The sequence below is a fragment of the Punica granatum genome, chromosome 4, assembly GCF_007655135.1.
Source record: "Punica granatum isolate Tunisia-2019 chromosome 4, ASM765513v2, whole genome shotgun sequence".
NCBI classification, from domain to species: domain Eukaryota; kingdom Viridiplantae; phylum Streptophyta; class Magnoliopsida; order Myrtales; family Lythraceae; genus Punica; species Punica granatum.
In genome coordinates, this window is record NC_045130.1 from 37,793,551 (window position 1) to 37,805,935 (window position 12,385).

A 12,385-nucleotide genomic window follows, 5' to 3' on the forward strand; every position below is an offset into this window, starting at 1 on the left:
TCATTGGTTCGCCAACTCCACACCCCCTCTCCCTAGTTTAACTTTCAAGAGAAGTTGTCCCCGGATTTCCTCATATACCCCAGACTCCATCCGTAATTACGCCCCAACGGCCCACTGAAACGGAGTGGCATCCCCCGTAATTATGTCAAAATACCGGGGTGTTTATTGTACGCGGAATATACTTGGATTCGGAGGACGCGGGGGATGATTGTCTCTGCGAAGCAAACTCTTCTTCCCTCTCTCGTCTCTCTTTTTCTCTCTCTCCCTCTGTCACTTTCTCTGCTGTTTCCTTTTTATCAAGCGACTGGGCCATGGCCTTTTAGCTCGTGAAGAAGACTCCCCCGGAGGATTCTCCTTCACTGTGATCATCGACCTGTTTAGGGTTTTTCTCTGCTTTACTCTCTCTCTGTCTCTGTGCTGTGTTCTTTGACTCCGCCTCCAACTGTGGAGCTGCTTCCATGGCGGTCTTGCCCATCAATTCCCTCCCCCTGGGGTTCCGGTTCCGGCCGACCGATGAGGAGCTGGTGGATTACTACCTTCGGCTGAAGATCAACGGGAACGTCAACGAGGTCCGGGTCATCAGGGAAATCGACGTCTGCAAATGGGAGCCCTGGGACTTACCCGGTACGGCATTTTCAATCTCCGCCGGTTCGTTTTGGAATTCCGATCGGCTTAGTTCAATACTCTGTTGTCGCTCCCTGCCGCAAAAGGCACTACATTTCTCTCCAATTTCATCGAATTGGATCTATTTCGATTGGTTTTCGGTTAAGGGCAAGAAATTTTTTCTTTTTCTTCAAGATAAATTAGCTAAAGATGACGTTTGATGAAGAATTTACTATATTTTTTTCTTTGTTTTTTGATAATGGGAAATGGGAACGATCATTTCGCTGAAGATGATGAACTGATAGTCAAGGTATATTACAGCATCTGTTGACTCAGATAGCTGAAGTTAATCTAATATCACTGTTTTTCTTGTGTGTAGATTTGTCAGTAATACCGACGAAGGACCCAGAATGGTTCTTTTTCTGTCCAAGGGACAGGAAGTACCCGAACGGGCATAGATCGAATAGGGCGACAAATGCCGGTTACTGGAAAGCCACAGGCAAGGACAGGAGAATAAAGTCTGGGACCAACTTGATCGGGATGAAGAAGACGCTGGTCTTCTACACGGGTCGGGCTCCCAAGGGTCAGCGGACTCATTGGGTTATGCATGAGTACCGTGCCACGCTAGAGGAGCTCGACGGCACCCACCCTGGCCAGGTTAGACAAATATAAGCTCCCTGATCTTTTTTTTGTAAATATTGCACTCTGCTGCTCTGATGTGAAGCATCATTGGGTTGGGTGCTTTCAATCTGATATGATTAGGAATCTTGTAACTGTTGTTTTGCTTTGTAGTTAGGATATTCACTGATTTGATCACTTTGGTGAATCTGCTGACAGGTTGAAATTGGTTTCAATGACTTAAAACTGGAAAACACTAAATATGTAGACGTGGTCTGAATAACGTCAAATTCGAGTTAGGACCTGAATATAGGATTCTAGAAATTCCACTCTGATATATATCCACAAGCTATTTAAGAACTAATATGTTAGCTCGGTAAATTGAGTTGCTTCCATAGCTTGCTCTAGGTTGTGCTAAATGCTAGTTAGGGAAGTAGAATGATTGGGCCTCGTTCGTTGTATTAGATTAATTATTTTACATATGGCATTGTGTGCTATAATCTTTCTGTAAGTTCATTCCACTGTCAACTGCAGAAGCTTAAATCTGTATATAGTGCTTCAAACTACAATTTTCTAAATTCTGTTATCTTTTACAGGGAGCTTTTGTCCTCTGTCGTTTGTTCAGGAAGAATGACGAGACCCTTGATGGTTCAAACTGTGATGATGCTGAAGTGGCGCCTTCCTCTCCAGCAGCCAAATCTTCCCCTGAGGACACTGAGTCCGACCTAGTGATAGCTCAGGAGAGCCCTCCTCTGCCGAAGAAGGAGGGACCCTTGCCCGATAGTTGTGATGCAGAAAAAAGGGCCCCGGAAGTAAGAATCAACTTGTTTTAGGTTCCTTCATTTACCTTTTACTTGGAAAGACCATCGAAATTCTTATTGCTCATATGTTGTTAATTGGTGTTTCAGGCAACTACACAAGCTGAAGATTGGCACCTCCCAGGAGACTCAACGCTAGACCCTCTTTTCTCGGTGCCGCCGATTCAGATGAAAACAGAGCAGCCATCTCCTGTAATGGAGCCTGCAGTCAATAACGAACCATGTGATGATGCATACATAACTGAGTTCTTGGACTCTATCTTGAATAGTGACTGTGACTTCTCATGTGATTTAGCTACCCCTGATTTGCCTGTTGGCAATGAAGATGGAATCAACCCAATCCCGACTGAGGATGCCGCATTGAATGGACAGCAGGTATCTAGCTCTTATCCCAAAAAATTTTAATTTTTTTTTTTAAAAAAAAGCATATCCAAAAGGAAAAATCTCTGTATGATAATACACTGTTCTCTCTAACCTCGGACTCAACTCATGCTGCAGATTGGATGCAAATCAGAGGATCATGGCTGGTCTAATGTGAACGTTTCTGGTCGGAATGAAGGCTCATTACCAAGAGACTTTGAGATGGTAACATTCCAGTCAGGTGTATCATCCCAGTCAGCTGTTGATGAAAATAACGGCATTGGACAGATTAGCATGTGCGAAGATCCCACTCGAACTGATGGTGGAGATGTATTTGCAACTGGAATCAGGGTTAGGTCTCGGGAGTCACAGGTCCCACCTCCATGGCTTAACTCGAATGCACAGGGCACAGCACTGAGAAGAATGCGGCTGCAGCGGAAGATTCAGATCGGGCCTGTCTTTTGTGGTGGGCAGTTCGTGAAGCTCCCTAACCATGGAGACAAAGACACAGGTTTGAAGTCAGATATTATGGAGGTAAGGATCTTCCAAACAACATAAACATTTTACACCTTGTGTTTGCTATCGAGGGTCTTCCATGAACCGAGTGGCTCACTTCTGTTCTCTAATTTGTTGCTATAATAGTTGAACGTTCTGGAGGAGAAGGTGTCGGGCAAGCTATCTACTGGTCCCCTTACTGGGAAGTCTCCCAGCACTCCAGCTGAAAAACTTAAAGAAGAGAGTGAGATTTCGCAAGAATTCAATAAAACGCGAGATTCGAGATCAAGTAGCAAGGTTTCACTGTTTCAGAAGGTTCATCCAGTGCACTTGGTGAGATCGAAGCTCACTCTCTTCCGGGTATGCGCTATGCTGGTCTTCTTTGTCAGCTTGCTCGGTGTCCGGAAATATGTGAAGTTGTAGTAGTAGTACTAAGTCCCTTTACGGAGTATGATGGCTCCTCGGTGCGGTGAGCACCAGGTTTTTGGGTTACTGATGAGTAGAGACTAGAGTTTCTGTAGCTTTTGTTCATAACGTATCTGAGTTTTGTGTAGAGATCCTCAGACTGCTAGCTATATTTGTTCATATTTATATATATGCATATATATTCTAATAGCCGGTCCTCCATCCAGATATATATGTACATATATTGTATGTCATTTCCTTTTTTTTCTTTTTTTTCTTTTTTTCCCTATGGATACTATAATGTTGAACCAGTTGTTATCGAATTCCCCTGCCACTCCTGTCCACTACAAAAGACCATTCTGCTTCAATTTGCACATTTCAGTGTCATCGCAGTGTTAGGAACGTGAAGGCAAAATGTATACCGACCTCATCACAACAAAAGCTCGATACAAACTCACTCGTGCTCTCAGCGTATGAAGGTTGTGGAAATGTTACAGACCACAGGTCTTATGATATCTTCTGTTGCCAGCAAACTTTTCTCTGCACCATGGACAACGTGGAGCGATACGACAACTGTGCCTGAGATGAAATATCGACCACGAAGCTGGATGTCCTATATTGCGGAGGAGCCCAGTCGACATATAACCACACATCAGTGTTTGCTTTATTAATGTTAGCTTTAATCGGGATTGTGGGGCTGAAATGTCTGTAGAAGGACGAGCTGAAATGTCTGTAGAAGGACTGCTTGTCCTTGCCATCGGGCTAAGATTGCAACCCATCTGGGCCGGGTGAACCGCCTTCATGGCCCATGCGGCCCATCAGCTCAAAGATCATTCAATCGAAGAAAAATCAGCTCATTAAAAACACCTTGTTATTAGGATTAATCCAACGCTCGATCGGAATTTGTTTGAGGAAACCTTGTGGCATCACCACAAAATGGGCAGGGTCAAAAGAAAGTTATGGAAAGGGAAAAAAAATGAAACTGTTATTAATTAGTAGTTTTCAAACTTTCCAACACGACAAGATCTTGTCTTCAGACCAAGTAGATCCTCCCAAATCAAGAAAAACAGAGCATGTTCATGCCTCATGGCCAACTTTTGAAGAACATGAACCCCATCTCTCTCCCACTCTCATTTGGAGCCACGTTCGATGTTTTGTCGTGCCAATTAACACCGAAACCTAGCTAAACAGAACTGCATGATTCACCAACAAAAAAAAAAAAAAACAACCACGTTGAGCTTTATATGGATGAAGTGACGGATACCTTGGAAAATTTAAGGGCATTTGCCATAATCTATTCAAAGCCTAACTGATTCCAGCCGACCCAAGAGATCTTTAATTACGTGGACCACTTATATAATAAGGGCTGATCCCGATACAATGATTTCTCGTTATCGAGATTTTCCATTTGATTCTTTATGGCAAATCACAACCTCCCTGCGCCAATGAGAAACCGCCACCTGTCCCGATAGTTTAGAAGACATGATTTCTGGTTAAGCAATCATTAACTGCTTGATTTAGCAAAACCTTAGTACGTGGAAATTATTATTTATACTATAATTCATATATATTTATATGAATTGAAAAATGTCTGGTTGGAGAATGATTGCATGAACGGACCTCTCCTTTCTTTTCTGGTGGAAAGACATTGAATTCGGTTTTGCTTTAGGCCATATAAACAATCATCTAGATTCTTCTAGCTCACATAATCTAATTTTCCTTTTCCCATGATTCCATATTTATGACTTCTTATTTTGCTAATCAAACCACACAAAATCTTATCTTGACTTATTGGCTGAGACTAATTCTTACTTGAGTATTATAACTTGATTCCGGTCATGAGATGTTTCTAATGAGTTTCGAACAAATAACATTGTAAATACTGCATGGAGTTAATATGTCAATCGTGCATCACACCTTACTTGCGGTTCCATTTTTTTTTTCCTCTTGGAAAAGAATATTGATCAGATTCAATTAGCTCCACCTAAACAATTCTTTTTGGCAGTTTATAGTCTAACTTGGCATCAGATGGGGATATATGTTGGTTGGTGAAACTAGCATGATTTTGTCTCCACCTCTAACATTTAGTGGTTGAGATGTTAATGCAAGACTTTGTTACATGGGAATTTAAGTTAAGTTTTTCCAACCTATTAATGTCCCACAAATGAGTCATTTTTCCACTCGGGAGTTTTTAACTCTTTGACAAGTTAGGGGCATTTCCCTTTTGGACTGGACAAGACATTGCATCCTTTCGGCTCATGCCCTTTCTCTTCAAGCTTTCCAGAGTGATAGAGATGAGAAGCAAACCAAACCAGAAAGATGAGTTCTCAACTTTTCCCTCCTAAGGAGATGATGAGTTAGCCTTTTGGTATATGATGGAATGAGATATGCAACCAACTAGTGGTCCCCTCCATTGTAATTGGCATAATGTCGAATAGGGTAAATGCGGTTACGATGTGCCCGAATCCCACATGGATGAAGCTCGAGTCCGGTATGGTAGATATCATCCTCAATTGATAGAACTGTACAATATTGCTTGCCTAACAATTATTTTCGTTCAATAAGTTTAGAAATAAGTTTTCTTATGGATGAAAAGAGCATTTCGTGTGAGCAAATTTCATCTGCATTGTAAGATTTTGAAATTCATAAATTCATAAAGAATATTTTTTCGTGGACAAAAAGGAAATTTTATGTGAGCGAATTTTGTTTGTATTATAGAGGGAAACTCGTTAGAAGTACCTTATGACTGGATTAAGACCGATGTTTCATGCTGGAATTGGTCTCTGTCAATAAACTGAAACATAAGGTCGTGCATAATGCAACAAACAATAATATTAAGGAAAAGAGAAGAACTGATTTACGCACTATGCAATGGTCTAACTAAGCATTATATAACCACCAGCACGGTGGTCTAGTGGTTAAACATCAAACGCTCCACTTGAACATCACGAGTTCGACCCTCACTGAGGACGTAGAGTTCGCCACTATGTGGGTGTATTATGGGATGGCGGTGGCCGGCCCATAATGCTTGATCCAGTGGGCCTTGACTTAATTCACTAGTGTATTGGTGGGGATGCGGTGATCAAATTGGGCTAAAGTCTCAGCGAGCTACGGCGAAAAGAACATTTTGTGGCGGTTAGGTCCCCTTAGTTGGGGCAGCCACAGCGGGATAATAACCCGACCTAGCCTTTTTACTTATCAAAAAAAAAAAAAACTAAGCATTATATAAAAAGCAAACCATGTGACCTCAATTTTTCTGTGTTGCCCTAAATTTCCTTCTTTCCACGCCAAGACCCTTTCGACATTTTTGGGCATCCCCACGTTCACTCATCCCAATTCTGGATCTCTCTGAATCTTACAAAATACATCACTTTAGAAGAAGAGTTTTTCTAATACGGCTTCGAGTCACGGTAACACACATTAATACTTTCAGTTCAAGTGTTTAGTACTTTTAGTACTTGTGATTAGTACATGTATTTATTACTTTTACTTTTAGTAAAAATATTTAGTATTTTAATTCAAATGTCTAGTGTATTTGATATAATTCATTACAAATAGTAAAAGTACTAAACATTTAGATTAAAATACCAAAAACTTAAATTGATATGGCAACTGTGTCACCATAACTCAAAGTCATGGTAGAATTTCCTTAGAAGGAAATTAATTTATCGATGGATCATGTGTCATGAACTTAGTGCGACAGTACATTCATCATGCACTACATTCATCATGACACACACATACCTCAAAGTGTCATCCAAAAATATTACCCAAAGAAAAAAAGTCAGCCAAAAAAAAGATGATCGAAGTAAATTTTAGGGGTGATTTTTAATATAGGTATAGCAAAGTAAATCCAGATACGTGCTATATATCTCGAGTGAGCATGCTTTACTGTCCTTGCCCTCCTTCGATAATTCGACATGTCAACTACTTATGTGGATCTTACGAAGAAATGATGCAGACACTATTTTATCGAGAGGGTTCGATCGTATTGATTGGCATCTTCGAAGTATATCTATAGTTAGTTGTGCACGGAGTTACTCGTTGAAGTAACAGAGAAAAAAGAAAAAAGATCATTTTCCAGATTGGACATAAAATGAAATCTCTCCATGCATCCGACACATCACCACGTCATGCAAAATGTCTCACCGGTCGGTGGGTGGCCTCTTGCTATTATGTTTACGTTTTTTCTTAATTTTATTATATTATTTAAATTATTTTCTTTTTTACTGTATGAACCGCCTAATTTTCGAAAATTTAATTGGACCATAACCATCCAGGTTCAAGTAAAATTGACTCAACTAAGAAGTAAAATTCTCTTAATCATGAATTTTTTTCCTTTACAAAATTTAAATATTTCGAACCTTTACTTAAATGAGTAGATATGTTGAATCATATGAATGAATCCGAGTCGATAAATTATTTTCCGTCTACAGCATATATCTCCCTCTCTCTCTCTCACACATACCAAATACAATGACTTGACCCTGTCTATATATCTTTCACCTTCTCTCTCGCCGGCCTTGCTCATCTCTCTATAGATCTGCCAGCCCTGCTCCACTTCTCCCCTCACCTTCTTTACCTTCCATCTCCTTAGCCTTGAAGATATAAAATAAATAATACGTACACATTTTCCTATACATATACATGCACAGTACTTTCTAATATTATATCATACTGATCAGTTGCCTTTTGCATTATATAGTGGCCCTTTGGCAGAGTTTGAGTTGAGCCATAACAAGCTTAGCTAGTGAGTGGTGTTCCATGTGCTTTGGAATCACCTCATAAACAGCATTCCCTCATATATATAAACCTCCAATCCATCACTAGCTATAGCTTCTATATACTCCATACATACATATATATATATATATTTACAAGACGTCTCTCTTTCCTCGTATCCTCTTTTATCTGTTTTCTTGAGGTTCCCAGTCCTTTAATTTTCCACTCTCCTCATTGTGATTAAGTACCATCAGAAACACAACTCATGGGGGAAGAGGCCAAGCAGGTACGATGGTTTGTCCAGTCTTTCTTCGGCCAATATTGATCGGTTTTCAAGTTTTTGAGCTATACACTCTTGTATAATTAAGGTGTTCCCTAATAATTCTTTGCGGGAACAATGGCATTGTAGGAGCAGGCTAAGGCGGAGGAGAAGCCGGTGGAAAAGGTAGAGGAGAATAAGAAGGAAGAAGAGACTAATAAAGAGGAGAAGAAAGAAGAGGAGAAGAAGGAAGAGGAGCCAAAGCCACCTTCTCCTTGTGTGTTGTATGTCGATTTGCATTGCGTCGGATGTGCCAAGAAAATCGAGAGGTCCATCTTGAAAATCCAAGGTACGTACCCAGCAGCCCCCCTACCACTTTCACGAAAAAATATCGTATGATCTTACACGACCATTCAGCAGATCTGCTGATAAGCTATTATCATCTAGAACATAGAACCGGTTGAGGCCATTCTATATACCTATTACGAGGTTTCCCCGACTTATCAACTGATGCTATATGAATGTGGACTAACCTAATTAATTTCCGATCCAATGAAGGAGTGGAAGGGGTGGTAATAGATATGGCCCAAAACCAAGTGACCCTGAAAGGGATAGTGGATCCACAAGCTGTGTGCAATAGAATCATCAAGAAGACCAAACGCAGGGCCAAAGTCCTTTCACCTTTGCCCCCGGCTGAAGGTGAACCCTTGCCCCAAGTTCTCCCTTCCCAGGTTTGTAATTCCTTGTTCGATTTTTTTTTTCGTAAAGAAGCTTGTGTATTGTAAACTTAGAGAGAATCAAACACATTCATTTCATAAGTTATATCGAGAAACCATAAAAAAATTCGGTGTCATTCGAATATATGATTCAGGTGAGTGGCCCGACGACCGTGGAGCTTAACGTGAACATGCACTGTGAGGCGTGTGCTGAACAGCTAAAGAGAAAGATACTCAAAATGAGAGGTATATATAAATTGTTCAGTCGCCTATCTATCTATTTATTTATTTATAGGCTCATGCGTGCATTTGTCCCAAAATCTGTCAATGAGTGTATATATATATATATACAATTTAATAACTCGTGAATATTCTTTTTTTTTTCCCTGTGGGTTACCCGTAAAGAACTTTTAGCTATCTAATGAGGTGCGTAAATTTCCCTTGGTAGACAATCGCCAGTCATTAAACTATATGGGGATTTTAAAGGGCTTTAATTTGTTGACAAGAAAATGTCCAAAACAAGATTCATATGCTGGATCAAGTGTGGAAGTGAAAGGTATAAAGTAGTTGTCTTGTCCTCCATCAACATTTATATGCTTTATAAAGATGAGTATTGTTTGTCCAAAAGGGTTTGAATATTCATCATATTTCAAGCGAATATATTCTTAAGATATAACCCCACACGATCGGCCTCATGGTCTAAGGACACGACTTCCTTAGCCAGGACCCAATTCAAGTCATCTTGAACCTTGCAGGAGAATATAGGACATTCGAACGAATTGTACGACCGAATTGGCTTGTCCTAAAGACTTGTATGGTGTTCACTTGAATCGTGAAATTAGTCGGTCGGTTGAAACTCGAATAGTCCTTTTATTTAAAAGATTTGTTAATTTATCCAAACTTTGTTATCAATGTCTTATTGTTAATGTGTGACTAAATACATATGCTTACAGGAGTTCAAACAGCTGTGACAGATCTAGGGAGTAGCAAGGTGACCGTGACGGGGACGATGGATGCGGAGAAGCTCGTCGACTACGTCTACAGACGGACTAAAAAGCAGGCCAGGATCATCCCCCAGCCTGAACCCGAAAAACCCCCAGAATCGAAGCCCGAGGAGAAGCCTGCGGAGGAAGCGAGCTCGCCTCCTATCAAAGAGAAGAAAGGAGAAGACGGTGAGAAGAAGGAGGAAGGCGGTGAAAAGAAAGAGGAGCAGCCCCAAGAAGGAGAAGCAAAGAAAGAAGATGAGAAGGAGGGCAAGGAAGAAGAGCCCAAGAAAGTTGAATTAGGAGATCAGTATCATCTGGGTGACCCATTGATGACCATTGAAGAGGAGAGCTTGAAGAGGATGATGTACTCCTACCAGCCAATGTACGTGATCGAGAGGATCCCGCCGGCTCCTCAGCTCTTCAGCGATGAGAACCCGAATGCATGCTCTGTCTCCTAGTCTGTCGGAACGATCGCCTTATCGTCTCATGGGACAACCCTTTTTTTTCCTGTTCACAGTCAGTACATGGAGTAAAACCATCAGACGATGCAGTTGCTGACGATGATATCGGTGAAACTTGCATGTTTTTTTTATGTGAGTCTCACAATCTATCATATGTACACATCCATGATTAATCGAGATATCATGCTGATTAAAGAGAAACCGGGTTATACATAATTAGCAGTTTCAATCCCCGAGATGAGTCGAGAAACAGCCCGGGCTTGAGAAATGGACAGTGAATTTATCATTTGGTCATGAATTGTATGCTGTAAGATTCATGTTCTGAACACATAATATTGTATGATACTATCGATCAACTGTTACGGTTTAAGTTGTGTTGCATGCATGCATGTACTAGCTAGAGTTTCCTACCCAGATTCTAGAAAAATTACAATTGTGCAATCACGATTATTGCATTCAAGTAGAATATAGACCCCAAAAAAACTCCAACTTCGTGTATCATGATGTTCTAATTAACTGTTACACACGAAACATAAATTTGTAAACGTTTGTGATGATAAATTAACGTATGATATGATAAAATCATTTGATATCGTGGATTAACTTTTCAAGTGTGCACATAATGTGTAGCTATTTTAAATATGTACATCCCGGAGAAACCTCTTTGTCTCAAATCAAGATATATACTTGGGAAAAACATCTTTTGGATTTATAATTAATTTCATCGGACCATCTTCTTTCACCAATTAAATGAGAAATTCCCCGGAAGTCATATATCTTAAATCGAACTATCATGTTGTAATTAAAAACAGAAAACAAAGTCTGTATTGAAAAAAATATTCCGTGATTTCACCGAAATGAAAAAAAAAAAAAAAGCAAGAGCATGAGGCATCCTATTAGGACCAGCCATTAAAATTAAGACAAAAAATAAACTTTATTAGATAAGTATCTACGTGAGGAAATAAAAACTTTACAAAAAACCAAAAATGTCCTATTGTTTTCTTATACATGAGGAATGTTATCATGAGATAGTCCATATATTAACATTGTAATGCATACATATGAAGCGTTTTACCAAAAGAACTTTTAACTTATCTTTAATTACCACGACTTGAACCAATAGATTCGAGCTGAGGTCGTATCTTTATGCGCTCTATATCAGGGGCGGAGCCAATGTATTGGCAGGGGAGCAATTGCGCGCGCCACCGCTCCCCCCCCCTAGATCTCCCACCAAATATTAAAAGATTCCACGGGCGGAGCCAATGTGTTGGAATTGCCCGCCACCTCCCCCCCGGGAGATTCTCCCAAATCCCCCACCACATATTAAAAGATTTTCCTTATTAAAAAAAATCAATTTTAAGTGACTATTCTCTTTACTTGAGCGGGAAGAGAAGACAGAGTCACAGAGAGACAAGACAAGAGGTTAGAAGATCCCCAGCCACACATAGAAGCTCTGTGACAGAAGTCTCTGCAATTTTTGCTTCTCTCAACCATGTTCTTTTTAGCTACGGTACGTCTTTCTTTTGCCTATTGTATGATTAGTTTCTCGAAGTGGCGTTAGAAACAGTACATAGCTCAGTGGTTCTTTTCAATTCAGTTCTGTTAAGATTGATTTTCCCTTTGATCTGCTCTCCGCTAGCCATGCGAATCTTGGAGAATACTGTCATATGATTCTCGGCAAGGGAATGAGGGAAAGATCGGATTGCGAGCGGAGCAGTAAATCATAATCTTCTTTGTTTGTAAATGTAAGTCTGTGATGTTTAATCTCTGCTTCTCTCAATTCTCATACCGTATAAGAGTAAAGATTGAATTTTTTTTAGTGCTCTATTTAGATTGAATTTTTTTTTCTTGGGTAAATATGGATAAGTATCTCATAAAGAAGAAATCAATCATAAAAGAAACATTAATGACCATAGTGAATAGTGATTGCTCAAAAAGAAGA

General features: G+C 40.1%; 2 protein-coding genes across 4 annotated transcripts; both read left to right on the forward strand.

The window, feature by feature from the left end:
* Positions 1 to 207: 207 nt before the first annotated feature.
* LOC116205078 (protein NTM1-like 9) lies at positions 208 to 3,521 on the forward strand. The gene is made up of 6 exons (XM_031537537.1): positions 208 to 624; positions 983 to 1,260; positions 1,818 to 2,033; positions 2,130 to 2,414; positions 2,538 to 2,933; positions 3,042 to 3,521. The coding sequence occupies exons 1-6, from the start codon at positions 459 to 461 to the stop codon at positions 3,315 to 3,317; spliced, it is 1,617 nt and encodes a 538-aa protein (XP_031393397.1). The 5' UTR covers positions 208 to 458; the 3' UTR covers positions 3,318 to 3,521.
* A 4,244-nt stretch (positions 3,522 to 7,765) lies between these two features.
* Positions 7,766 to 10,813, forward strand: LOC116206166 (heavy metal-associated isoprenylated plant protein 9). 3 transcript variants are annotated; one of them, XM_031538958.1, is made up of 5 exons: positions 7,766 to 8,307; positions 8,431 to 8,629; positions 8,839 to 9,011; positions 9,152 to 9,242; positions 9,950 to 10,813. In XM_031538958.1, the coding sequence occupies exons 1-5, from the start codon at positions 8,287 to 8,289 to the stop codon at positions 10,438 to 10,440; spliced, it is 975 nt and encodes a 324-aa protein (XP_031394818.1). In that variant the 5' UTR covers positions 7,766 to 8,286; the 3' UTR covers positions 10,441 to 10,813. The 3 variants fall into 3 exon arrangements, with proteins under 3 accessions (XP_031394818.1, XP_031394820.1, XP_031394819.1); XM_031538960.1 differs by having other exon boundaries at positions 9,962 to 10,813; XM_031538959.1 differs by having other exon boundaries at positions 7,824 to 8,307; positions 8,437 to 8,629.
* The last annotated feature ends 1,572 nt before the right edge of the window (positions 10,814 to 12,385 follow it).